Genomic DNA, 24689 nt, shown 5'->3' on the forward strand with positions numbered 1-24689 from the left:
ACCTCCCCTTTGGACTATGATGGAGTAGCCAACAAATGCCCAATCAATCTGTCTTTGTGCTCAAGTGACTGTGTAAGATTGAATCTGGCCTTGTTATGTGTTTTGGAACACTTTATTAATGGGATATGTGGATTATTTTATACATACAAGAGAGATTTAAGCTTGTCCAGGTCAGTGCCCATATCTGGTAGACGTGCCGATCTGTACCTCATTCTGAGAATGATACGCTGTGTTCAGTATTAGACGTCGCCTCGCTTTTCCACAGAGTGACATTTGTCACAGGTTCAGCTTAAAAATGAATGTAAGCTTGAAATTAATTCTAGGAACTTGTTCCGCATAAACCACAAGCTACATCACTGTGATGTCATCTTCAGCACTAATCAATCCGTCTCAGGTGAACTGGGTTGCTGATGTTGTACATTGCAGAGGAGCCAGTTAAACAGCATGCAGTTGGTATAGCCTCTTTGCAGCCTCACTGTCTGGCTCCTTTAACCACCAGAGAAAAATGATTTTTAGTAATATGACTTAAGTTATGATTCAGTTGGTCTTCTTTGAAATAAATTATTATGCAATGCATTCACTTCTTTACTATCAGTATTTGTCAACAAGTGCAAGGAACAAACAACATACGGGATACAGCTGGGTATATCTGAACACAGAAAATGTCTTATTTGCTGGTAACTATGACTCTAATGTTTCTTCCATTTAAAAGTTCATAAAAGTTGCAAAATCTAATTAAAAATAAATCATAGTTCAGGGGTTTATCTTTACTAAAAAGTCTTTGCTAATAATGCGTTTCCTCAGAAGATTAGCTCACATGTTCTGCCGTGTGTTTCAGTTTCCCTGCTCCTTCTACCCTCTTGCCTTGCCCTAACCTTTCCTCCTCCTCTTCCACCTTTGCTTTCACTGTTTTCTCTCACGCTTTCTATGCTCTCTCTCACCCTTTCTCCCACCTACACCACTCTCTCGTCCTCTCTCTCTCTCTCTCTCCCTCCCTCTCTCTTCCACTCTGACTCTGCTGTCTGCCTCAGCTGTTCTCAGTTGCACTGTGTGCCTTGTGCTGTGGGGACAGGGCAGAGCTGCGCTGAGTGGGGCTGAACTAGTCCGGAGCAGTGTTAAGTAGTGAGAGAGTTTGATAGGAAAACAGAGTGGAGAGAGAGCGAGAGAGAGAGTCGGTGCAGATTGTGCTTACCAAGCAGACTGGATTAACAGCTGAAACAAACTGGACCTGTTTTTCTCTTTTGAGCTGAAGGTAGAGACTCAGCGATAACGTGGATGGCTGTGTAGACAGAGCTGCATGCTGGTTGGGCACCAGGACAGAAGCTATGGCAGTCGCACCCAGACCCTCTCACTCCTCTTAGCACTCAGTATGGTGAGGATCTCTTATTTGGCTTACTTTAGTTACCTTGGACTTACTTGTGTGGGAGGCTAACTTGCAGTGACATTGACCTATAACCCCGACTCTGCCTTGCAGGTTCTGTCTCCCCTGGAGTTGGACTCTTACTTTTGGCTATTGACCCGTGGAACAGGAACAGGGTTTTGATTTGGCAGAGGACGAGACCTGCTGAGAACCAGTCTGGACTGACCCACCAGGCTTTATTCATTATCAGTGGACATCAAAAACATTTCCAGCATTTCTTCTTCTACACCTGAGACTGACCGCACTGGAGGCGTGTATTTCAAGGACCTCTCTGGCCTAGATTGCCCCAGGACCATGGGCTCTCTCTGGGGCAGCATTTTGCTGCTGTGTGGGGTGGTTCTCCTCAGGGCGGAGGGCTACGAAGCCCAAGACACCAAGAACAACGTTCCCCGGCTAAAACTCTCCTATAAAGGTGAGTTTCTTGCTTTCTTGTTGGCTGTCATGAATGTCAAATGTGTTTATGATTCAGCTCTTAAGTATCTTTGAGGTGAAGCCACGATCATGTAGATTTAAATCCTCAAACCGCATGCGGTGTGCCCGAGGAAGTGGTGACTAGAAAAGCCTACAGAAGTTGTTGAACTGCTGTGTCATATGTCCCCGTGTGGTATAAAGTGCCCTCTCTTTGGTTAGCTGTTAAAATGTGTCAAAATATCAGCAGATGTCAGTCAAAATAGGTAGATTATTTGCAAGGCTTTATGAGTTAGAGAGTGTTTGCTGTGGCTGTGTGACGGAATAATGCGTATCTGTGTCTATATGATATCAATCAGTAACGGTGCATTTTAAAACATGAAAACCATTTTATTAGGTGTAACAGCATCTGCTTGTGCCCATAGAAACTTCTTATTCTAAATCAATTAAATCAGTCATGTATACATTTTGTGAAATGGTATTTATGTTGCATTAAATTTAGGAGTTGGAAAATGAGTCGTGCTCATGGAAACCTCTTGGTAATGCGTAAAAATTGTACTAAATTGGGTCAGTAAAACAATCAGCCGGGGCTCATAAAAAGGAATTTATAATAATTATTAATTAACTCTATAAACTATGAAGCCAAGGGAGGAGTTCAGCGGTATTAGGAAACTAAGTTCACCTGCCAAATCAGAAAAGCGCTCCTGCCTCATTTATCTCTATAGTACAACTGAAGTCTGTCTGATGCTCTCTCTTTTCCCGTCTCTCTGTCCCCGTTTTGATCAACGGCTGTTGTCAGTTTTGCAATGAAAAGTGGTGCCAGACATGGACTCCCTGCCAGTGGAGCGTCATTTATCCCTCTCTTTCTCTTTCTCTCTCTTTCTTTTTTTTTTCCTGGATGTCATTTTTCCGCTCCGTTCTTTCCTGCATGGTAATTACACTGAGGATGAATGGCGCAGGTCTGTTTCAGCAGATGGCTTTCCCAAAGAGAAATGTTTCTCGCTCAGCGCTGGGAGATCCATAATTATACACACGAGCATGCACACACACTCACACACACATGAATACACGGCCATCTGTAGATAGCTAATGATACCTGTGAGCGTATCAGTCATTTAAAACAACATGCTGTCAGTTTGGTGAAACACGCCCATGCGGTGATATCTCTATTAGAAGTCAGGCCTTCAGGTAGCAGCTTGGCCAGCTGGGTTATTCGGCTGCCACCTCCCCATTCAATAATTCTATTAAACCTCATCCACACTTTGGCTGGTGGGGATGATATTTGGCACCATCCCTGGCTTACAAATTCTAGCCAGAGGATAGTGTGCAGGTATCATTTCCTTGCCTGCAATCTGGTGGAAATATTATTCACATAAAACTGTAGAATTTCATCAAACCGTGGGTCCCATTAGGCAAGTGACATGGGATTATTGCATTATGAATCATTTATATCAGCATATAAATAATTTATTACCCCTGTGATAGGTGAAACAGACTCAGGAAAAGGGAAAATCTGATGAATCCAGTGGTGACTTCCAGAACAGTACCTGCCTAGACAGCCTGAGAAGTTGTCCTGAATGTCAGACACATGGGACTGAGCGGTGCAGGAACTCTGACCCCTACAGGTCACTGGGAATACTGGGAAAATCGGCGTCCATGTGGGTGCTTGCATAAACACTATCGCGTGTTAACTGTAATCCTAACTCATATGAACACAGCAGGGAACCTGAGCAGCAGCCTGCATGAGCCCCAATACATACTCCCTGACTAACCACCCCACCACAAACATGCACCCACGCACACACACATCCTGAACCTCCCCGCCGAACCCCAGGGGATTCCAACAGATCTTTGAAAGCGAGGGTGGAGGGGCAGAAGGGCACTGGAGTAGGGGGAAAGATAACAATGGTACCCCATGGCTACCTAAACATGAGCTAAGGTCCAACTGTATCAACAACTTAGGGACTGGGTGATGATGAGGTAGTGGGAGGCGATGGTTTCACAGCGCAGCGTGGTGCTATAAATGGAGTCATTTTAACATATGCTACTCTTTGACATGAGCTGATATGAGATCGATCGGCACCCTCAGGGGTAAATGGATCCTCTTGGGAGTCGGCGGAGATCCATATGGTTTGCGAGTTTATGGGCAAGCAGAAGTAGAGCACATGTTGTTTACTGTCCAGGGAATGGAAGAGAGGGTACTTCAGTTTTATAGGATGTGTGTGTACTGCCAAAAGTACTCTTTCTCTTCGACCTGTCCACCCCTTTCCTGGGCAGCGCCAAGGACTTGGTCTTACGCCTGAAAACGGAGGAGGAAAAAGAACCAAGAGAACTGAAACACGTCCTGTAGTTATATATTCAGCCTTTTTTGATTTGTGTTCTTCCTGTTAGTGACTTTCACCCCGAGTTGGAGAACAGAGAGGTTCTCTCGGAGACTTTTAATCCATAAGCACGTTAAGAATCTTCGGAGCGGGGTTGGGTTTCTCGCCGTGTGTACAGTATAAACTATGAATGGTCACGGAAAGTATCCTATACGCCCCGGATGTTTGGAGGCTTTCTCGTGTTCAGGATAGTTCGCGTTCCCCACATGTTGAGGACGTGGGTGGCTGTGTTCACGTTTTGCTCGACTTTTATATCCCAAAGAGCTTTACGATGACTCTTTGTAGTCGTCTGTACTGGCAGCAAAGTAAGATCATCTGGTTACATAATCACAGATGGAATTCTACTGATAATCAGGCACCGTGTCATGTAGGGCCAGGCTGTATGGTTGGAATCAATATCACATTCAAAATCACATTTAAAATTCAACAAATTAAAATGCAGCGAACTTTTACATTGTGAAACAAAACATCAGATAAAAATGACTTAAAGGAAAGCAGCCAGCCTGTGGAGACGCTGAGGATCTATTTTCATTCCTTCTTGACACTAAACAAATTACACCACTGATGAGTCTTTGTGTGTTTCCCCCTCGGGCGTGAGTGAATCGGTGACTGTACACACTTTAACTGTTTTGTCAATGTGCAATCATACACTCATCCTTGAGAATGATGGATGTCAGTGCGGCTCCTGAGCCGGGGCCAAAACACCCGGCGTTCCGATGTACAGTGCGGCCACACGTGGGTTATTGTTAGGAAGTGTTTCTGGTTTTTCTTAGGAAGCACTTAGATAACACTCGCTGTGCCCTCCAGTCGAGAAAGAGAAAGAGAGAAAGCTGGAGAGAATGTAGGCTAAAAGAGTTTATTTTTATCGGTCTCACATGGGACTGTTGATTCTTTGCATCCATTCCATCTGCCCCCCTCTCTCTCTACCTCTCTGTGTCTTTCTCGCTCGCTTTCCATTTCTCCCTCTCTGCTCGCTCTGTCCTTTTCTCACAAATTCATTGTTACAGAATAGAACAGAGAGATAAAAGGATATGCAAGAGAAAGTGGGTAAAAAACAACTAGTAACATTTGCCGGACTGTTGACAGGCCTAGTAGTGAAAATGTGGAAAATACGGCAGGGCAGCAGCTGACACCTGTTCCGGGCCACACATTTGCCTGGACCTGTCTTTATGTCTGCCTGTTTGTTTGTCTGCCTGAAAGTGTCTCTTTATGAAGCTAAATTTGTACAGCATCACAGATCACCCAGCTTGAAGCGCATCAAAAGCGCCGTGCAGAAAAACGTGGATCTTCTGGTATGAAGTTGCAGGTTTAACAGGTGAAAATAAAAGTCGCTGTTTCCACATCATCAGCCCTTTGGATCTTTAACCTGAGGGGACACCAGTTCAGACATGTAGAGGCTACAACCTTGTGGCTCGGAAACATCCTGTTTCTTTCCAATAACATACATCCCAGCATGCTCCACAAACACACACACACACATGCATGCTCCACACACAATACCCATAGAGTATCTGTCTCTGGATGAACAGCTTTTAATAACTTAGCAGTATTCTCTGTTGAATGGTCTGTTGCCATGGACACTACGTCCATAGACGATTTCCACAAACCAGAGTCGTGTGTGTGTGTGTGTTTGGTGGGTGGATGTGGTGATGGCGTCCTCCATTCTCTCACAGGGGATGTGGTTTGAGGAGAAGTGAAGTGCAGTCATCATGTCTGCAGAGTTTCCCTTCAGCTTCACACCATACGGTTTTATCAAACAATAAAATGATCAATTTGCTAATCCAATTTCACCCCACTGGATGTCAGGGAATATTAGGCCTTTCTTTTTACACTATACAAGCCTCAAATATTTCCTCGTAATATGGAGCCAAAGTAAGAATCTGATATTTGGCGGTGGCTTTTCTACGTCTTCGTCTCCCACACACAAACGCAGCAGTGGTGTAGTTGCAAAAAGGTCAGAGGTAGCAGACGGGTGTTATTGTGCTGTCAGTGAAGGCCGTACAGTGTTTCCACTTATGATTGATCACCAAAGCTATGAAGGAACATAAATCTGGGACACAGCTTTGGACTGTACTTAGAAATACTTATACAGAAACTTTTTATGACCTTGAGCTTCTTGCCAGTGTAAAGACGGAGGCTGTGTTGTGGTTGGCAGACATATATTCCCTTTATGAAATCAAATTCTGGATATTGATGATAGATTAATCACTGTCACTGCTCCCAAGTTTATACTGTAAATATATGGAAGTGTTTATTGGGTCGTAAGTTAAATTATGTCAGGTATTTATGGATACAATATTTTTGGCTTGCATTATTGAATTTTAATTGTGGGAGACTTATGGTGCTAATGGTTCAATGTTCCTGGGTTTGTAATGTACAACGCAAGCTAGTTACTTAATGTACAACACAAGCACAATAAATTCCCTAAAATACTATTAAACAATAAAACCATTACAAAAAGTTACAGCAACCATGTCACCAAAAAAAGCTTCTGTGGATTTCCAAAATCCTTCAGCCTTGAGTAAAAACCTAACGTCTATGGAATCAGCACGACTCAACTCCAGCTAGCTAGCAGCTGCCTGCTAGCTGTAGCTTACGTAAGCTAGTGGCACACAGCACACGACACACGACTTACTTTTAGCTTAGAGTGCAAACTTACAATATAAGTGAAGCTCGTTCGGATAGTTCTCGTATTCACTGTCCTCCTTGTCGTCCTCATTATCCTCCATGTTAGCATCTTCGTTGCTGGAATTAGCCGTCTTTGATCGTCACCACCGAGCTCGCTCTCCCCAGTTTCTTATCAACAACAAAGGTAACACAGTCCATAATTAGCTAATTAGCAAAAAGTTATTGTATTTTACTTAGACAATTTGACACTTGTAGTGACTCCTAGACTAGAAACTGCTAAAGTAACATTTGTTTCTGTTGTACCAAACAGGCAGTGAGACTTGCAGCATTAAGAACCTACTAATCAAATTCATAGGTCAGCGGTCATAATCAGCGTCACCGGGATGTCATCACATGAATTAAAACTACCACCCTGTGTGCACAGTAGCACGTGTGTGCATGTGAGCAAGGAATTAAGATGTGTGTGCATGCATTTATGTGGAGAAACTGTTTGTGTTTGACAGAATGACAGAGCAAAATTGTTACATGACGACAAGGACGTTTGTCACTTGAGCTAAGAGTCTAATTTTTTTACTTTCTGTCCTACAGCCGTGATTCTTCACCTCTTAACAATTTTACTTTTTCATATTCAGGCGACTTTTACAAATGTATTTACCTCTTCACCCTTTTAACGTTTACTTCCTGTTAATGGCTTTTGTTACAAGCAGCGCATACTTGCCCCATGAGGATACGTAAAACTCATAACACACGTAAATGCAACTCTCCAAAGCATCTTAATTTTTAACAACTTAACAAAATTAGAATATAAAATATGGATTCAATTTCATTTTGGTAATAAAAAATTGTTTCAATATGTAGATACTTTTATGGTGATGCTTTATTAAAAGATGAATAATGAATACTGAATTGTAGAAATGCCACCATTGTTGTCCAAGTCTGATGCTACAGCCTGCAGTACACTTTTCTTTCCATGTGATGGTTGTGCAAGAGACTAAAATGGCCTACAGCTGCATATAACATTTATAAAAACACATTTACATTTTAAACCTTTTTTTTTTTTTTTTTTTTACATTACAGCTGCTTAAGTTTTGTTGGACAACTTCCATGACCCCTGCTTTAACCTGGAATTTCTTTAGAGTTTGTGGATGCGTAAAATCCGTCAGTGTGATGCCCTCTTCTTTCTTTGCGTTGCTGCAGCTCGTGTCCTCTCATCCTCTCGGGTTCTGACACACTTCAGAGAGGGGGCATTCTCCTCGCTAAAACATTCATGAACATATTTGTTATTTACTCCTCAAGACAGAGTACAGGAGAGAAAGATGGAGGGAGAGACGGCACCGAAATAACCAGTCCTCCTTTGTTCTGTAACTCTCTACCCTTTAATGTTGGCTAAAGGAGGGGGTCATAGTGTGGTTAGACTGTGTGGGTGAGAAGGGCAGAGCATGAGCGCGCGTGTGTGTATGTATTCCACAAAAGGTGTTATAATGCCAGAGCCATAATGCCACCTTTGGAGGTCGTTACAGTAATGAGATCTTTAATCTCTGTTTGTGACAAGTTTGGCTTTCCGCTGTGAGAGCAAATGTCACTTCTGTCAGACTTTGGCAGACTTCTGCATTACACTGCAAAACGTGAGCCATAGTAACATATCCTAATAGCTAATGTGGTTTTGCGTAATCCCCAGTTTCAGCTCTGAAATATGAGCAGAGTCTTATGATATGACATATTCCTCCCAGTTTTCCGCTGTAACAGCACCAAGTTCTGCTTGGCTGCTCTGGTCAAGGTCAGTTCCCCCGTGCAGACAGCTTGGTCATTGGCTCCCAGTGCTGGCTTTACCTGCCCAGTCCAATTTGGCTTGGCAGTGGGTCTTTACTATGTGCCATTAGCTTGCTCGGCTTGAGATGTACGATAGAATGTAGAAGGGAGTGAATGCTACCACATTTTCACCAAAATAAAAGCATATAAAAGCTGTGGATCGAGACAAAACAAGCTGCTATAAATGGTACATTAGATGTGAACCTGTGGTCACAGAAAGTCTAGGTGGTTGGAAATGTTGAAAGCTTTCTAAAAACCAAGGCTGCTTCTCTCGAAAGCACCTAAAAAATGTAACCAAATTATTTAAATAATATTGACCTGGTAGCTTTTCTCCAAGCCCCATGCTGCACGTGATTGCTGTGATTTTTTACCATGTTATTATCATATTGTGCTGATTTTGCCTTTTCTTTCCATTTTCTCTGCAGAAATGCTGGAGTCTAACAACCTTGTGACGTTCGAAGGCCTGGCCAACAGTTCGTCTTACCACACCTTCCTGTTGGACGAGGAGAAAGGAAGGCTGGTGGTGGGAGCCAAGGACCACATCTTCTCGTTTAACCTCATGAACATCAGCAGAGACTACACGCAGGTAAAACCAGTGTCTGATTTTCAGTCTGTCTGACTGGTTGCTTTACCCATCCATCCATTTATCACGTCTGTAAGTCTGTTTGCGTTTCTGACCGACTTAATATCCATCTCGAGTGCGCCTCACCATCCAGTCAGAAGCTCAGGTATCTCGGGACTTTTCTTTTCTGTTTCTACCGAAAAGTGCCTCTTGAATATTTCAGAGCGGGGCTGTCGCACACGATCACACGCTGTGCCAGGCATGTTAGCTGCTCTCTGCACACCTGGATGAATAATGGAGTAAACTGAAACAAAGTGGATAACAAATCGCATTTGTGACCCCTTCAACCCGCATATATACACACATGCACGCACACAAGATGTAGTTGCATCGAGTCAGTGTGTAAAATTGATTTGAGGACGGGGTATATCTCTTCTAACATGCACTGAACTGTGTTTGCGTTGCAGATCCCTTGGCCAGCTTCTCCCACCAGAAGAGACGAATGCAAGTGGGCAGGAAAAGATCTCTCGGTAAGAGCTAAAAACATCTATCTTGCAAGTGGGTGTCAGCATTTTGCCCCTCCACTCCCACTGATGTTTTAAAAATGTCTTTGTTACTTTGAAAGATGTGCAACTCTGCAGAACTCAAAGTAAATCTCGCTTGTAGTTGCACTGGGATTACAAGGGATTGTGCTCTTTAAGGCAGTTTAAACATTGTCAGTCTGATATATACATGTTTTAATCTTTCTGTTTTGTTGACATATCTAATCTGTCATGTGGACAACATACCATAGGTCTGATTATAATCTCAAAGCCAAGACTGAGACCATCATTTGACCTTAATCACATATCAAGCCTCTGGGCGCTCCATTTAATAGAGTGAGGTCAGGGAAATCACTGTGCTCTCTGCCAGAGCCACTGGTATAACTTTTGCATTAATAATAGCTGCTGGCCATACACCAATCAGCCATTGTGTAGCTCCCCCTTTTGCCGCCAAAACAGCCCTGACCCCTCGAGGCATGGACTCCACTAGACCTCTGAAGGTGTGCTGAGGTATCTGGCACCAAGACGTGAGCAGCAAGTCCTGTAAGTCCTGTAAGTTGCGAGGTGGGGCCTCCATGGATTGGCCTTGTTTGTCCAGCACATCCCAAAGATGATCAATTAGATTCAGATCTTGGGAATTTGGAGTCCAGATCAACACCTTGAACTTGTCGTGTTCCTCAAAACATTCCTGAAACATTGTTGCATTGTGGCAGGGCGCATTATCCTGCTGAAAGAGGCCACTGCCATTAGGGAATGCCGTTTCCATTAAGGGGTGTACTTGGTCTGCAACGATGTTTAGATAGGCTGTGACACCATCTCCGGTTCTCTGGTCTTCCTTGGACTACTTTTGGTAGGTACTGACCACTGCAGTCCGTGAACACCCCACAGGAGCTTCAGTTTCGGAGATGCTCTGACCCAGTCGTCTAGCCATCACAATTTGTCGCTCACATCCTTATGCTTGCCCATTTTTCCTGCTTCCAAGACAATCAACTTCAAGAACAACATATCCCACCCACTGACAGGTGCCATTGTAACAAGATTTTAAATGTTCTTCACATCACCTGTCAGTGGTCATAACGCTATGGCTGATTGTGTATATTCAGGGATCATCGGCATAAGTGTTCACGTTTCCTTAAAATTCTGTCTTCATGCATCCCTCCTGCAACCTGACTTGGCCTTTATTTGACTTTTAGACAGAACAGTATTGGAAAGACTAATTTAAATCAGACAAACTTATGTCACCCAATCAGAGTGCATTATTGTGGCTGGTATGCCTATTAGGACTTCAGCCCTTAAGTGAAGCAAATAAAGTTAAAGTTTTACATAAACTACATTAGAATAATGAGCAGCATTACTCTCATCTTGTGCCAGTGATGAAACTGAGAACCCTGACACTAAATCATGTGGGGTTTCTAAATCTGCACGGTATTTTTTTACAGTGATCTAATTTGACCACTTAGTTTAAGGAAAAATCTGAAACAAAAGGTGACTTGTTGTGGCGTTACGGTTTGCCCTTACCTCACTCAACCTTTGTATGACAAGCCAAGCATCACATCTCCCTGTATCTGGCCGAGTGCAGTTGAGACCAGTGTGTGTGGTGTGGTGAAACTCTATGTAAACACGCTGAGAGGTTGTCTTTGCTCCCTGCAAGCTGTGTTATGAATTCTATCTTCAATAAGGCCTCAAGCAACACGCTGGAATATGAAATCATGGCCTTTTGTGCCTCAGTTCGCTGCCTGGACATCGGCCAGGACAGGGCAAGCTCTCCTGCCCTTCTATGCTTCTCTAAGCACCATGAAGTCCTTTGTGTGTTTTCTGTAAACATTGTGGCATGGATGAATAAGGCGCCCTGAGGGGTGGTCTTTCTGGTGTAGAGTCAGAGGAAAGTGAGAATTAAAGGGAGGCGGGGAGAGGCCGAGATGCCCCCTGATGTACTGTAAGCAAACACTTCTGGAGATGAAGCACGGAGGGAAGGATGAGATAGATGGGTGTGAAAGGTGTGCCATGCACCCTGGAGGAAAAGGAAAGCTGCATCAATTGCATAAGTTAACAAATGTGTGATATAAGGATACTATAAATAATGCTGTAAGGATTTCATGGTTTGTGTTACTGCAACATTTGAGTTGTCTGCGTCGAGGTATGATAGGAACCGCTGTGCAAAGAGATCAAGCAGATACTTTCAGTCGTGTGTTTCTGAAACAGTGTTGCTACTCTACTCAGATAAACCCACCCACATATAGGCCGTATAAATCCCAACAAAGACAGATGCTTAAATGACAACAAAAGCTTACACAAACAGAGGCTGCTGTCTGCAGATGACCCAGTACAGCCAGATGAACTTAGCCATGCATAATTTGTGGTTTTATTCTCTGTGTTTTTTTTCTTCCTTTTTAAATATGTGATGACACATTCAGTTTTATTTGAGGTCAGGTCTGCTTCAGGCACGTGCCGCCAGAGCACGAGGAAATATGCCATAAGGCGGTGGAGCAATGCACACAACGCATACAGATGTTTGTTTTCTTGCTAGACAAAGCAAGACGCACACACGCATACACTCAAGGAAGGATTAAATCAACTACATCTGCACCTACACAAGTAACAAGTAAGCCTTAAGCATTAGATAGATAGAATGCTGTTTTAAGTATTTCTCAGAGGATAACGTTGACTGCCTCTTTAATTATAAAAATATTGCAAAAGAGTCCAAGAGAGAGAATTATTGCAACAGCTCATGTAATCATCAGTGGTAGAAGTCACTGGGTTCAGGAGAGAAAAGAGCAGAAGGTCCATGGGTTGGTTACTTTATACCGATGAAGTGGAAAAAGCACACAGTCATGGATGATGATGATGATGATGATGATGATGATGCTTAGTCTGGCCATCATATTATTTTCAGAAGTATTACTCAGCACACTGCTAGAGCTCATAGGCTATTCCCTGGGAATTACAGCAGATTAGAGCAGGCTTTGCTCTCTGGTATCATTACAGATCTCTATTTAAGTGTTGGGTTTTCCTCTGCTGTGACGTCTGCTCTTAGTGAGATCTATCCAGCAGTTTCACAACTTTTATACTGACCGAAATGTCCTCACAGGTGCAATTAAATTAAAAAAAAAAAGTCAAATGGTCATTTATTTATCCTGCCTAATCTTTGTTCTGTATCTGGTCCATCAGAGGGAGTGCTCAAACTTCATCAAGGTCCTGCACCAGTTCAACCAGACCCATCTGTACGTGTGTGGGACAGGAGCCTTCCACCCAGTGTGCTCCTACCTGGAGGTGGGCAAGAAATCAGAGGTACACACACATATTCTATTTCCCTTAAAGGGGCGGTATTACATTAATTTCAAGCTTCATATCTCACTCTGTGATACCTGTGGAGTAGCTTAGCATCATTTACAGTTTAAAAAAACTGTGCAGGCCCTAATACGACCTCTGTCTGAAACGACATCAGCTCTGTCCCTTTTAGAAACCCGGCCCTACAAGCCCACTTTCTTCTGATTGGCCAGCTCTCCGAAGCGTCACAAAGTGCAGCGTGTAGAAAAAACTGTGTGAAACCTGGCGTTCACAGCAGCCTGCAGACTGAGCTGAGAAGCCTGGGGATTACTGCAACATACTTTTACCTACAGATTTGAAACTTCACCCACGTTTAGTCTGGATATCCATCATTGTAACATTATAGATATGTCTTAAAATGTGAACAGCAGAACACCCCCTCTTTAAACATCTTTTCTACATGTTTGAGTTTCATATCACACTCAGACATTAAAGTTGTGAAGTCTTCTAAATAAATGGTTTGCTAAGTACATAATAATGGTTTTATGCAGCAAAATGAGGTGGAAAATTAAACACAGGGTTTCACAGTCTGCAGAATTTCCAATTCATCACTCTAATATGGAACTGCTGCATGTTCATTTCAGTATGAGCGGAGGAAATTGCTCTTTTCTCCTCCAAATGTCACTGAGTCAGCCTTATAAATGTGTGTTCCCTATTCATTAGAGGCTATTTACTGACAATTAGAGGCTGGAAATCTCTCAGAGAAAAGCCATCCACTGTCAATAGATCATAAACTAGAAATGTAATTTATCTGATGGGTTTTCTACGAGCGTCAAGGTCACCGAGTCATGGAGAGAGATGAGATTTATTGTTCATATCCAACCCTTTCCTATTAGAGTTTATTACAGCGGAGACTTTTTTAAACTGCATCGGTTATTCAGCTTTCTCTTTTTGTTCAACGCTCTGAAATAATGCGAACCCCTGCTTTTATGGTTCACCACAACTCATGTGACTTTTTCTCTCTGTTAACGTCCAGGACAGCGTGTTCAGACTGGAGCCTCACATAGAGAACGGCAGAGGGAAGAGTCCCTATGACCCCAAGCTGCTCACTGCCTCCATGCTAATTGGTGAGTCTGAGACCGGATATACAGTCCTGCTCTTACATATAAAAACGTGGGAGTTCTGAAAACACCCTCTGCCTTGCTCTTTCATTTATACGATGTAAAGTACTTCTGAATAGCAGCACAGGGCACTCCTGTCATTCATTACATGCGGATCTGCTCTGTAGTTGGTATTTACAGTGTGGAAACCCCTCGTTGGCAGGATTGTAAACTCTATTTCAAACTGATTTTGCCTCCTGTAAGTGCTGGGCGTGCATGACGGATGACACTTTATTGAGTTTCTTTTGCGCTGGATCAAATAAAGCAGGACTGTGTGAGCATGTCGCTCCTCTCTAGCCCCAATTATTGCCACTCACATTGTGTTATATCACACCGTTTAACCTAGCAGATGGCTATTTTCCAGCCCATCACCCCCCATCTCCTCTCCCCTTTCTCTCTCCCATCTCACCAGCATTATTATGTACTCCCCCTGTCTCACACCTCCATCCTGTCCCTCCTCATCTGTTCCTCCATGCATTCAGCTTTCCCTTGCTTTCATTCAGCCATGCCCTCTGCGCTAATGTCAATTTCACACTCCTGATGTTCATCACGTCCGTCACTGTCTGTGTTCTCTCAGGACTCCGAGTCTACCTATACTGCTAAGCCCCTGAACACATCCTGTGACTTTAACACCTGCATCACAGGGGGGAAATCACCCTGGATCATTTTCTAACCCAGCGTTACAACACTAATACACTTCATTCTTACCCTCAGATGGAGAACTGTATGCTGGGACATCAGCTGACTTCATGGGGCGGGACTTTGCCATCTTTCGCACTCTTGGGAAGCATCACCCAATCAGAACGGAGCAACATGACTCACGGTGGTTAAATGGTGAGAGAGAAGAACATCATCACTGGTTGTCATTGGTCATCTTCATGATTAGTATTAAACAATGAATTTCTTGTGGGTCCTTCGTGTAAGCCAAGTGACATTAAGTGTATTTATATCCTATTTATTACTGAAGAAAATTACCGTTTTGGTTGGTGATGGTCAGGCTCAAGGTTTGGTTATTGCCTCTATTTTAATTTCTATGTACACGCTATTGTCAGGCCTTTAAATTAGTAGTTTTAATATATCTCTCCGCCTCTATGCAGACGACACACATATGTACTTGTCTGTCCACTGCAATGATCTCAGCACACTTTCTTATGTAAAGTTGCCTGTATGGAATCAGAAGTATGACGGACATTGTCCTCAAGCTTTTAATCTTTTAATTTAGACTCTTAATTTAAATAAAGGAAAAACAAAGGCCCATATTATTGGCCTAGAGAGTGATCACACGACCCTGTATGGTATGTATTCCTCTAATACCAAGATATGCAATCTAAATAATAAGAATTAAGGTGTCGCATTTTACTTCTCTGTAATTTTCTGTTTGTATCAATTACTTTATATAAAAATGGATGACTCGTCTCCATCTACTCTTATTGCACAAAATTGAAGCCAAAAAATACCCCCTAGGCGGGCGCTGCCATCTTGCACTGGTGACTTTTTTTGGGCAGTTGCGCAGTAGAGATCGGCGGGTGGAGCCGCTGTAGTCACTTCCGCACAAATCCTTCACGTCAGCCTATTTAGCAGCAGAACAGCTTCTTTGTGTTGGTCTGAAGCAGACGTTCACAGATATGTAAACTTCACTGACTGTTGTGATTGTTTAAGTTACGTCTCCACTCACCGATCCTGCTCTACTCTGCTAATCCAGAACAGATCGGCTGCAGGAGCCGTATTTGTCAACAGAGCTGTCAATCATCCTTTTACCAGCATCAAATAACTAATCAAAACTAAACTTGTCACTTGAATGTAAATCAACATGATAAGAACTAACTGTAATTACAGAAACCATGTTTGAGAAACATTTATTTGGCGTGTATTTTGATTTTATAGTTTGACTCATGTCCCATCTGTTAACATGGAGGAGGCGGGCTTTATGACCTATACTGCAGCCAGTCAGCAGGGGGCGATAGAGAGGTTTTGGCTTCACTGTTAGGCAGCTGTTGTGTCATCCATCTTTTTAAACAGTCTATGTTATTCTTACCACTCAAAAGCCACTCAGATAGCTGCCTGTCTTCTAAAGACGAGGTTTGATGAGCACTTCAGTCAAGTTTCCGCTCCTCTTTGTTTGCTGCCAGTGGAGTCACCAATATAAAACTTGTTATTACCGATCAGATTCTACATAGTGAAACCCCTGAGTTCATTTTTAAATTGCAGTCACTGTATGGCAACATGATCTCAGGTTGACCGAGCCTCTCCTGAATGTTCACTACCGCTCAGCTCAGAATAAAGGAATCCATGTCAGCCTTTGCTGCTCACTATTATGCCTGTTTGATATTTTGTACTAATATTTCCCCCAAAAGACCTAAGATATAATGTCTAAACCCTCTGTATTGATTTGCTTTATTTCAAATGTAAATCTCTCTGTGTTGCAGATCCCAGGTTTGTGGGCGTTCATCAGATCCCAGAGAGCGACAACCCAGAAGATGACAAGATTTACCTGTTCTTCAAAGAAAATGCAATTGATGGAGAGCACGCCGGGAAGGCCACGCATGCTCGCATCGGACAACTCTGCAAGGTATGCACATTAACACACAACCCCTTATCCATGCAAACACACCATCACACAAGCCTGCTCTCACACTGGAGAATTCAGACAACACAAAAGGAGAGAGACAAAGACACGCACACTTCCACACAGGCATTATGTGAAATAGCTTCTGTATCTGGAAAAACACTTGACGGGTGTCTGAGTGGCTTTCATAATGGCAGGGGCTGTTATCTGTGATTATTTTTAGCCTGGGGAAGGGTGGGCTTTGTTGTGTGTGGTACAATCGCCCCCGAAGGCAGAAACCTGAGAGAAACGGTAAATGTCACCAGAACCTGAGAGGCTAAGGCGCTGTCAATGGCAGCACTGTTATCCTAATGCCAGGCTTTGGCACTGATTGGGTGTGCCACGCCCCTAAGCTGCAGGGGACGGTTATGTTAAAGCGCTGGCCTAGTATCAGCTTTCACACTGCAAATCCCATTCCTATTCATTAAGCAGGAATCCAGCCAGCTGACTGCAGATCAGTGACTGATGTCCAGCCTCATCCTCCCATTTAGCTGCATGTCGTGCCTCTGTCATAGCAGCCTGATCAACCAGAATGTCAGGAATCTGTCTTGCTCAACACAAGACAAGCCATCCATTATGCAAGATGTGGTATTAATTTGGGCCTGTGCACATTTGGACACATTCTAATTTAGTGTCATAAATCAGCACCATGTGGGATACGTTTTTATGAGCCAGCACTCTGTGCCTCTGTGTTTGTGTGCTATGTTCTGGAAAACAAACACTACACTGTGAGGCACAGACATAAGGGTGTGCAGCGGAACATACAGTACTTTAGAGACAGCTTTTTAACAACATTAAAAGAATCCATAATTCATAATGGGAAGTGCATTTTAAAGAGGCAAATATGGATGTGTGGTTGAGTAGTAATAGAATAGAATTGTAAGTTTCTTACGTAAATCTATCATCTTCACACTAACAAGTGCATTTCCTACTTTCTCATAGGGACTATTTTTTTTACATAGATGTATAACCTCATATCTAAGGTTAGAAAACAGTCTCTGCAGCACAAGTTCATAGTTTTATGTATCACAACTTCCGCCAAATGACATGGGATTCTGGTGTCTATCCAAAAGTAAAACATGAAAAGCCCTGCTGAACTTGTCCATGTGATCTCTCCAACAGAACGACCTAGGAGGTCACAGGAGTCTGGTAAATAAGTGGACCACCTTCTTAAAGGCCCGACTCATCTGCTCCGTGCCTGGCAGTAATGGAATAGACACGCACTTCGATGAACTACGTGAGTGATTGCTCTCGCGCTTAAGACCTTACTTCATTATTTCCTCGCTATGAAATGCAATCTTTTCAATGGGGAGTAGTATGTCTGTTATATTTAGCGTCTCCTTCTCTTTGGCTTTCAGAGGATGTGTTTCTCATGAGCACAAAGGATCCAAAGAGTCCAATCATCTATGCGGTGTTCACCACTTCCAGGTACTGATGCTGACACATGAATAGTTTCAGCCGTGATCAGTGAGCACATGACCCTCGTTTTCAGCAAGACAGTGCAACTTCTTAATCTGACTCATTCTTTCTGCCCATTAGCAACATCTTCAAAGGTTCAGCTGTGTGCATGTACAGCATGACGGACATCAGGAGAGTGTTCCTGGGCCCGTATGCTCATAGAGACGGACCCAACTACCAATGGGTGCCGTTCCAAGGACGTGTTCCCTACCCGCGGCCGGGCACGGTGAGTACAGGTTGAGCTTAACTTGAACGTAGGTGTGTTATAAACTGACCTTTGAAGATAATTCTCAATGTACTCCACAGTGCCCAAGCAAGACGTTTGGAGGGTTTGACACAACCAAGGATCTTCCTGATGAGGTGGTAACTTTTGCCAGAAGCCACCCAGCCATGTTCAACCCCGTCTACCCCATTAACAATCGACCAATCATAGTGAAGACAGATGTGGACTACCAGTTCACACAGATAGTGGTGGATAAGGTAGAAGCAGAAGATGGCCAATATGACGTCATGTTCATTGGCACAGGTATACACTTATATACTTTGTACATAAGGACATCTTTATAGTAAATGAGGCAGATAAATAAGCAGAGTTGTTATTAACTCGAGTGTGTTTCCATCGTTGTGCCAGACATGGGGACGATACTGAAAGTCGTATCCATCCCCCGGGGCTCCTGGCATGACCTGGAGGAAGTCCTGTTGGAGGAAATGACTGTCTTCAGAGTAGGTTCTTCTCGTCTCATCATGTTACTTCTCCTTATGACGTCTATCGAAGCAGCAAGTGTCTAATCAGAATGTTTATTGTCATTTTTCTTACAGGAGCCCACGGCCATTACAGCCATGGAACTCTCAACGAAACAGGTATTCATTTGAGTTTCAATTGCACATAAAAAATTAAACTATTGCAACACATGTTGCAGAACCTCAAGCTTAAATCAAGATAGGCGGCAGACAAGTCTCAGACCGCAATAGATGGATATACATGTCGATACAGACAAATATTATATCTGACCTGTCTGTTGGCACTGTCTAAGCACTTGGAGATGAAACACTTTAACACACAAATATCTCAATTGTTGGCTTTGAGCAGCAGTTAGCTCGTAAACTTAAATGACAGGGAGAGATAAATGAGTCAGTTTATTGACAGGTAGGAGGGTGCCGAGTACCTGCAGTAAGATGGTGTGTCCACATTCCTGACTGATGTCATTGCTTCACTTACAAACACAAGCCGAGCCAAACATGAGTGTAGTTGTTCAATCAAACAAACAATGCATGCTGGATACCTAAACGGCGGCTTCAGAGATAAAAAAATATGTACTACAAATTTCTCTCTTTTACCTGCGCAGCAACAACTGTACCTGGGCTCGGACATTGGCGTGTCCCAGATGCCTTTGCATCGGTGTGAGGTTTATGGGAAGGCCTGCGCTGAATGCTGCCTGGCAAGGGACCCTTACTGTGCATGGGACGGCACCGAGTGCTCCAGATACTTTCCCATGGCTAAGAGGTACAGAATACATACTCTACATTCAGACATGTCATGTTGCCTTCGTCCCTTTAAGCTTAACATCCCATACACACGCTTTAAAACACTGAACACACTGCAAGCAGCCCAGTTTGGATATTCATGTAGACAGAAACCTCATATACAGCAACTTTCCATACATTCAAACATGGCAAATATACAACACATGTTGAAAGCATACGTGTTCAAGGCTCTCTTTTGTTCCAAATATTGACAATATGTAACAAATGGGAAAACCAGATTATATAGAAAGGTTTTCAAGCAGATTGATGACATATGCGGTCAGACTGCGATCCCAGGTTGGAGCTCGGCACACTTTTAGTGCAGGCTTTGTATATTTGCCCAAAAACCCCCTAAAGGTCTAGTATCGTGTTTCTAGCAGAAAGCCAGAAATATAACCTGCCTCATGTGTTTACTGTAAATGAGAAGCAGTGTCAGTGATGTCTGGAGGCTGTCTGGGTGAACCAGGGGTGAGCTGGCTGTTAGAGGTTTCGCTGCTAGTAGTGGACTGATTTCTAAGTGTTCATGTGTGCGTGTACTTGTGTGTGCAGCCTCCCACTCACAGCTCCATGGGGCTTATTGATCTGGATGCTCGCTGCACAGGATCCTGTTCTCGCTGTTAGTTGGACTCCAGAGTCCTACATTCAAAAATAAGACAGCCAGAGCAAAACTTACCTCCAATTACCAACAACACACCAACGCTCGGATAGAACAACGCGGGGCAGAGGGGGAGAAGTTACCAGTTTGCTTTGGCGTCTCCGTAGTGTCTTTAATTATTGTTTACAGAAAACATCCTCAGTGTTATGCTTGCAACTTCACTTGGAGCTCCATCGCTTGTATTTGCAACTCAGGGAGACGACAGGCAGAAATGATTGATTAAATTCCTCTGGCATGCACACCCTATAATTAAAGCTCTTACATGAGCAGTTTATCTATTCATTTTGGACGGCACTATGGCGACACGCCAAAACCGCGGTCAAAAGCGCACCTACACACACACATACAAAGAAAGTGTTGTGTCTGCTGACTCATGATGGTTTCTGTTTCTGCAGGAGAACAAGGAGGCAAGACATCAGGAACGGAGACCCACTCACACAGTGCTCAGATCTGCAGCACCATGGTATGTACACAAATATATTTGTGTTATAATCAAGGCTGGGTTTGGTTCAGTTCAGACATTATCCCTCTGACTAATATATCTGCTTCCTGTTTTCCAAAAGACACTTTAAAGGAAACAACATCCTGAGTTTACAGCTTCTGGTGATCTAAACAGTAGTAGAGAAACCATTTGAATGTGTGTGGCGCTGTGTTTTGTGTTTCATGTGTTTCTGGCGGTGTGAAAATTAAAGTCGGTCCAAGTAAAGCTTATAATTAACATGGGCTGGATTCCTCGGAGCCTCCTCTCTGTCGCTACTTCCCTGTTAGTGGCCTCAGTCCCAAAACAGGACTTGTACTGCTGTCTGTCACACTTTCTCGCCCTCTTGAGCAGACATTTCTTTCATATAACTGACAAGAAGAAAAGAAAAATGGTTATTGGAAGCTGCTGAGGAGGAAAAAAATACTTTTAATTGTACATTTAATGTTCTAAATGCTCGGGAAAACAACCAATGAAATCGGAGGGAATAATACTCCGTCGCAGACCTCACTGGAGTCTGATTGTAAAATTTACAACAGGATTTAGGAGATCAAGCAGAAGAACCCTGACCTTAAAGTGCCGAAGCTTCCTGACAAAATAGCACAACACTTACTTTACTATATAAAACCCAGAGTTTGGTTTCTGCCCATTTCCTCAGACGACAGCGTCTGTGGTGGAAGCTGCTTTTTCTGCTCATGATTGAGTGTGATAAGAGAAGAGACAGGAGGATGTGACTAAATAATCCCAAATGCAGACCAGGCCGCTAATACAACCTTCTGCTCTGATTTTTTATCTAGATGAACTAAATGGGCAGACGACCCTCCTGGATAAAACGGTGTACGGTGTGGAGAACAGCAGCACTTTCCTCGAGTGCAGTCCCAAGTCCCAGAGAGCCCTGACATACTGGCAGTACCAGCGCTCTACTGATGACCGCAAGCTGGAGGTTAGCAAACACTTAATCTGTGTTATTTAAATAGAAAAGTTTGATAGACATAGCTGATAGCATTGTTGGAACATGTTGAATCTCTTCACCTTCCCTAGTTCATCGCTGTTTTCTTCACCGCCTCTCTATCGCTCCAATTTTCTCATCCTGTAGATCAAATCAGAGGAACGTTTCATCCGCACAGACCAGGGCCTCCTCATCCGCACTCTCAACAAGAAGGATTCTGGGATCTACCTGTGCCAGGCAGTGGAGCACGGCTTCATGCAGACGCTCTTAAAGGTCACCCTAGAGGTCATTGACACAGAGCGCCTGGAGGATCTGCTTCACCGCGACAAAGAGCCTGCACCCAGCATCCCTGCCCAGGATCGTTCCTCCCTTCAAGAATCCCCCAATCAGAAGCTGTGGTACAGAGACTTCCTCTCTCTGGTCAATCACCCGACTCTGAACAGCGTGGACGAGTTCTGTGAGCAGGTGTGGAAACGGGAGAGGAAGCACAGGAAGCAGAAAGCTCACCTGGTGCAGCAGGTACAAATACAGCACCACCACCAGCAGCAGCAGCAGCAGAAGGTAGCGGTGAACCCTCACCCCCACATGCATGCTCAAGGGCTGGCTGCCAAGTGGAAGCACCTGCAAGAGAGGCAGAAGGGGCGCAACCGCAGGACCCATGAACTGGAGAGGGCCCCTCGCAGTGTCTAACCTATAAACATTGACTTTTACCACCCAAACCTGAAACCACACCCAGTTCTCATCCTGTAATCCTGTTTAACTATCCCACTTTTCTCCGTCATACTGAGATATGGACTTCTTCAACAAGGATGGAAAAGTTAAACTGGTGAAATGTAAAGCTATCCTGATCCGCCGGCTGTTGCTTTCGTGCGTGGGCAGCCATGTTTACAGAACGCCGGTGCAGAAGACTGTTGGACGCAGGATGTTGTATCACGCCAGACCATTGGAGCATATTATCTCAGCTGGCCTCTGTGGCCCGAGCACTGCAGAGGGACAGTGACACCTGGCACAGGACCTGGACGCATATATTCACCCTATGGACATGACTGACTCCATGTTGACATGGCTGTGTCTCATGGCATGCTAGTTAGGTGTCTTTTTTCAGTGTGAAACTAAGTAGAAACCTTCAAATAATGTCTTTTCTACTTCACAAATATGAAAGAAGAGGAGGCGGGATTGTATTAAAACAGTGTGGACGGTTAATGGACTTGTATCGGGATTACAAGCACAAAATAAGTGAAACTCATGGAAAAGCACAACATGGGATCTTTGGTCATTTGTTTGGTATTACAGACGGTTAAATCAGTCAACATGAGACAGAAAAAAATGCCCAAGCACTGCAAGAAACTAGGGACATTCACCATTTGTCGACAAATATAATAATGTAGCTAGTATATGTAAATACTGTACTCTAGGACTTCTCCTCACACTAAAGGGAATGGCTTGCAGTCGTCTTGCTTTTTGTTGTTTCCCCCAGATAGAAAGTTATTTAACAGGGAGATATTGTACAAATCTGTGTGTTTGTGCCCTGAATAAGCTTCCCAAAAAAAGTCAGGTTTTATGATTCGATTATGTTTTGTTTATCTGTTATTTTTTTGACTCATCGGATTCCTTCCAGTGTCAGCAACCATAAAGCTGACTCCACTTTTTATGTCTGCGTACCGCATCATCTCAGTGCATCAAATGTCATACTGTGTTCTGCTATGTTCAGTCTACTTTGTATACATGTATTTCTTTCCTCTAAATGTGTATTTATTAATATACAATTATGTACATTGTGAAAAAAAAATTCCATGTGTACTTTTTTTTCCTACAATTTCTTTTTACAAACCTTTTTTTTTTATTTATTTTTTTACAATTTCTCTTTACAAATCTTTTTTTTTTCTTTTTCTTTTTTTCTTTTTTACAATTTCTTTCTTTCTTTCTTTTTTTTTTGCAGTTTACGCCACCAATCTCTTAAGGTAACTGTATTATCACAAATACTGTAGTAAGACTACTGTAGTAAGTTATTCACAATATCGGTCACAGCATGCATTACATATCTAATGCACTGAGCAATAACCCAGCATCCATACTGTATATTTCTGCTACATTTATTGCCTCAAATCCCTATTCTTCACAGGCAGCGCAGTGTTAAAACTCCATATCACTGCATGTAACATAAAACGCTCTAATTAAACAGTTCTCTAATATACAACAAACACACACAAACCTGGAATGTAGCTGTGAACATTATGTAAATATAAATACTATGGTCTATGTTCGACAAGTATGACACTGTTTACTAGTGCATGTGAATACTATTGTAGTGTTCCTGTTTTGCTATAGCGATGGTATACTAGTCTGGTGTTTGTCGGCGTTGTTCTGTTGTTTGCTTATGCAGTACACAATATTAACTGTTTCAAAGATGTACATACTCTTTCTGTTAGGCTCTGTAAATGATAATTCCTAAAGTCGGTATTCATTCAAAAATTATAAACAAGATCTAAACGAGGTCTTGCTGTGGATTTAAATGTCCGCAGACCAGTAAACTGCAACATTGAACAATGTCATACACATCAGTATGTTCAAAGACCTTGTCCAGTGTGTGTTTGCAAACCTCATCTGCTTCTGAAAGCCGTGACGGAGGAAACAGATGAAGATAAAGAGATTTCAGTCGAGCGACACTAAGTTGAACACCAGAGTTGTGGGACTTTCGGTAGAGGTGAGCATATGATAAGATCATCACTATAAAGAGAAAACTGATGCCTCACTACATCTTTCTTGGACGTTCAATAAAAGTGAGGAAATGAAGTGCTGCTGCTGCTGCTGCTTTTTGGCATGATGATGATGGTGGTGATGTA

The 24689-nt window shown here is 43.1% G+C and overlaps 1 protein-coding gene across 1 annotated transcript; it reads left to right on the forward strand.

Annotated features, from left to right (window-relative positions):
- The first annotated feature begins 1815 nt into the window (after positions 1-1815).
- On the forward strand, positions 1816-24689 carry sema3ab (sema domain, immunoglobulin domain (Ig), short basic domain, secreted, (semaphorin) 3Ab). Its single transcript, XM_069685625.1, has 17 exons — positions 1816-1832; positions 9072-9232; positions 9676-9738; positions 12919-13038; positions 14054-14144; positions 14892-15011; positions 16604-16746; positions 17905-18019; positions 18141-18210; positions 18322-18466; positions 18547-18766; positions 18872-18963; positions 19060-19101; positions 19587-19744; positions 20815-20879; positions 21713-21840; positions 21994-24689. Exons 2-17 carry the CDS (start codon positions 9074-9076, stop codon positions 22534-22536), a joined length of 2274 nt encoding a protein of 757 aa, XP_069541726.1. The 5' UTR covers positions 1816-1832; positions 9072-9073; the 3' UTR covers positions 22537-24689.

Source organism: Semicossyphus pulcher, unplaced genomic scaffold (genome assembly GCF_022749685.1).
Source record: "Semicossyphus pulcher isolate SPU_LCO1_2020_fin unplaced genomic scaffold, fSemPul1.0.p SCAF_8, whole genome shotgun sequence".
Lineage (NCBI taxonomy): Eukaryota > Metazoa > Chordata > Actinopteri > Labriformes > Labridae > Semicossyphus > Semicossyphus pulcher.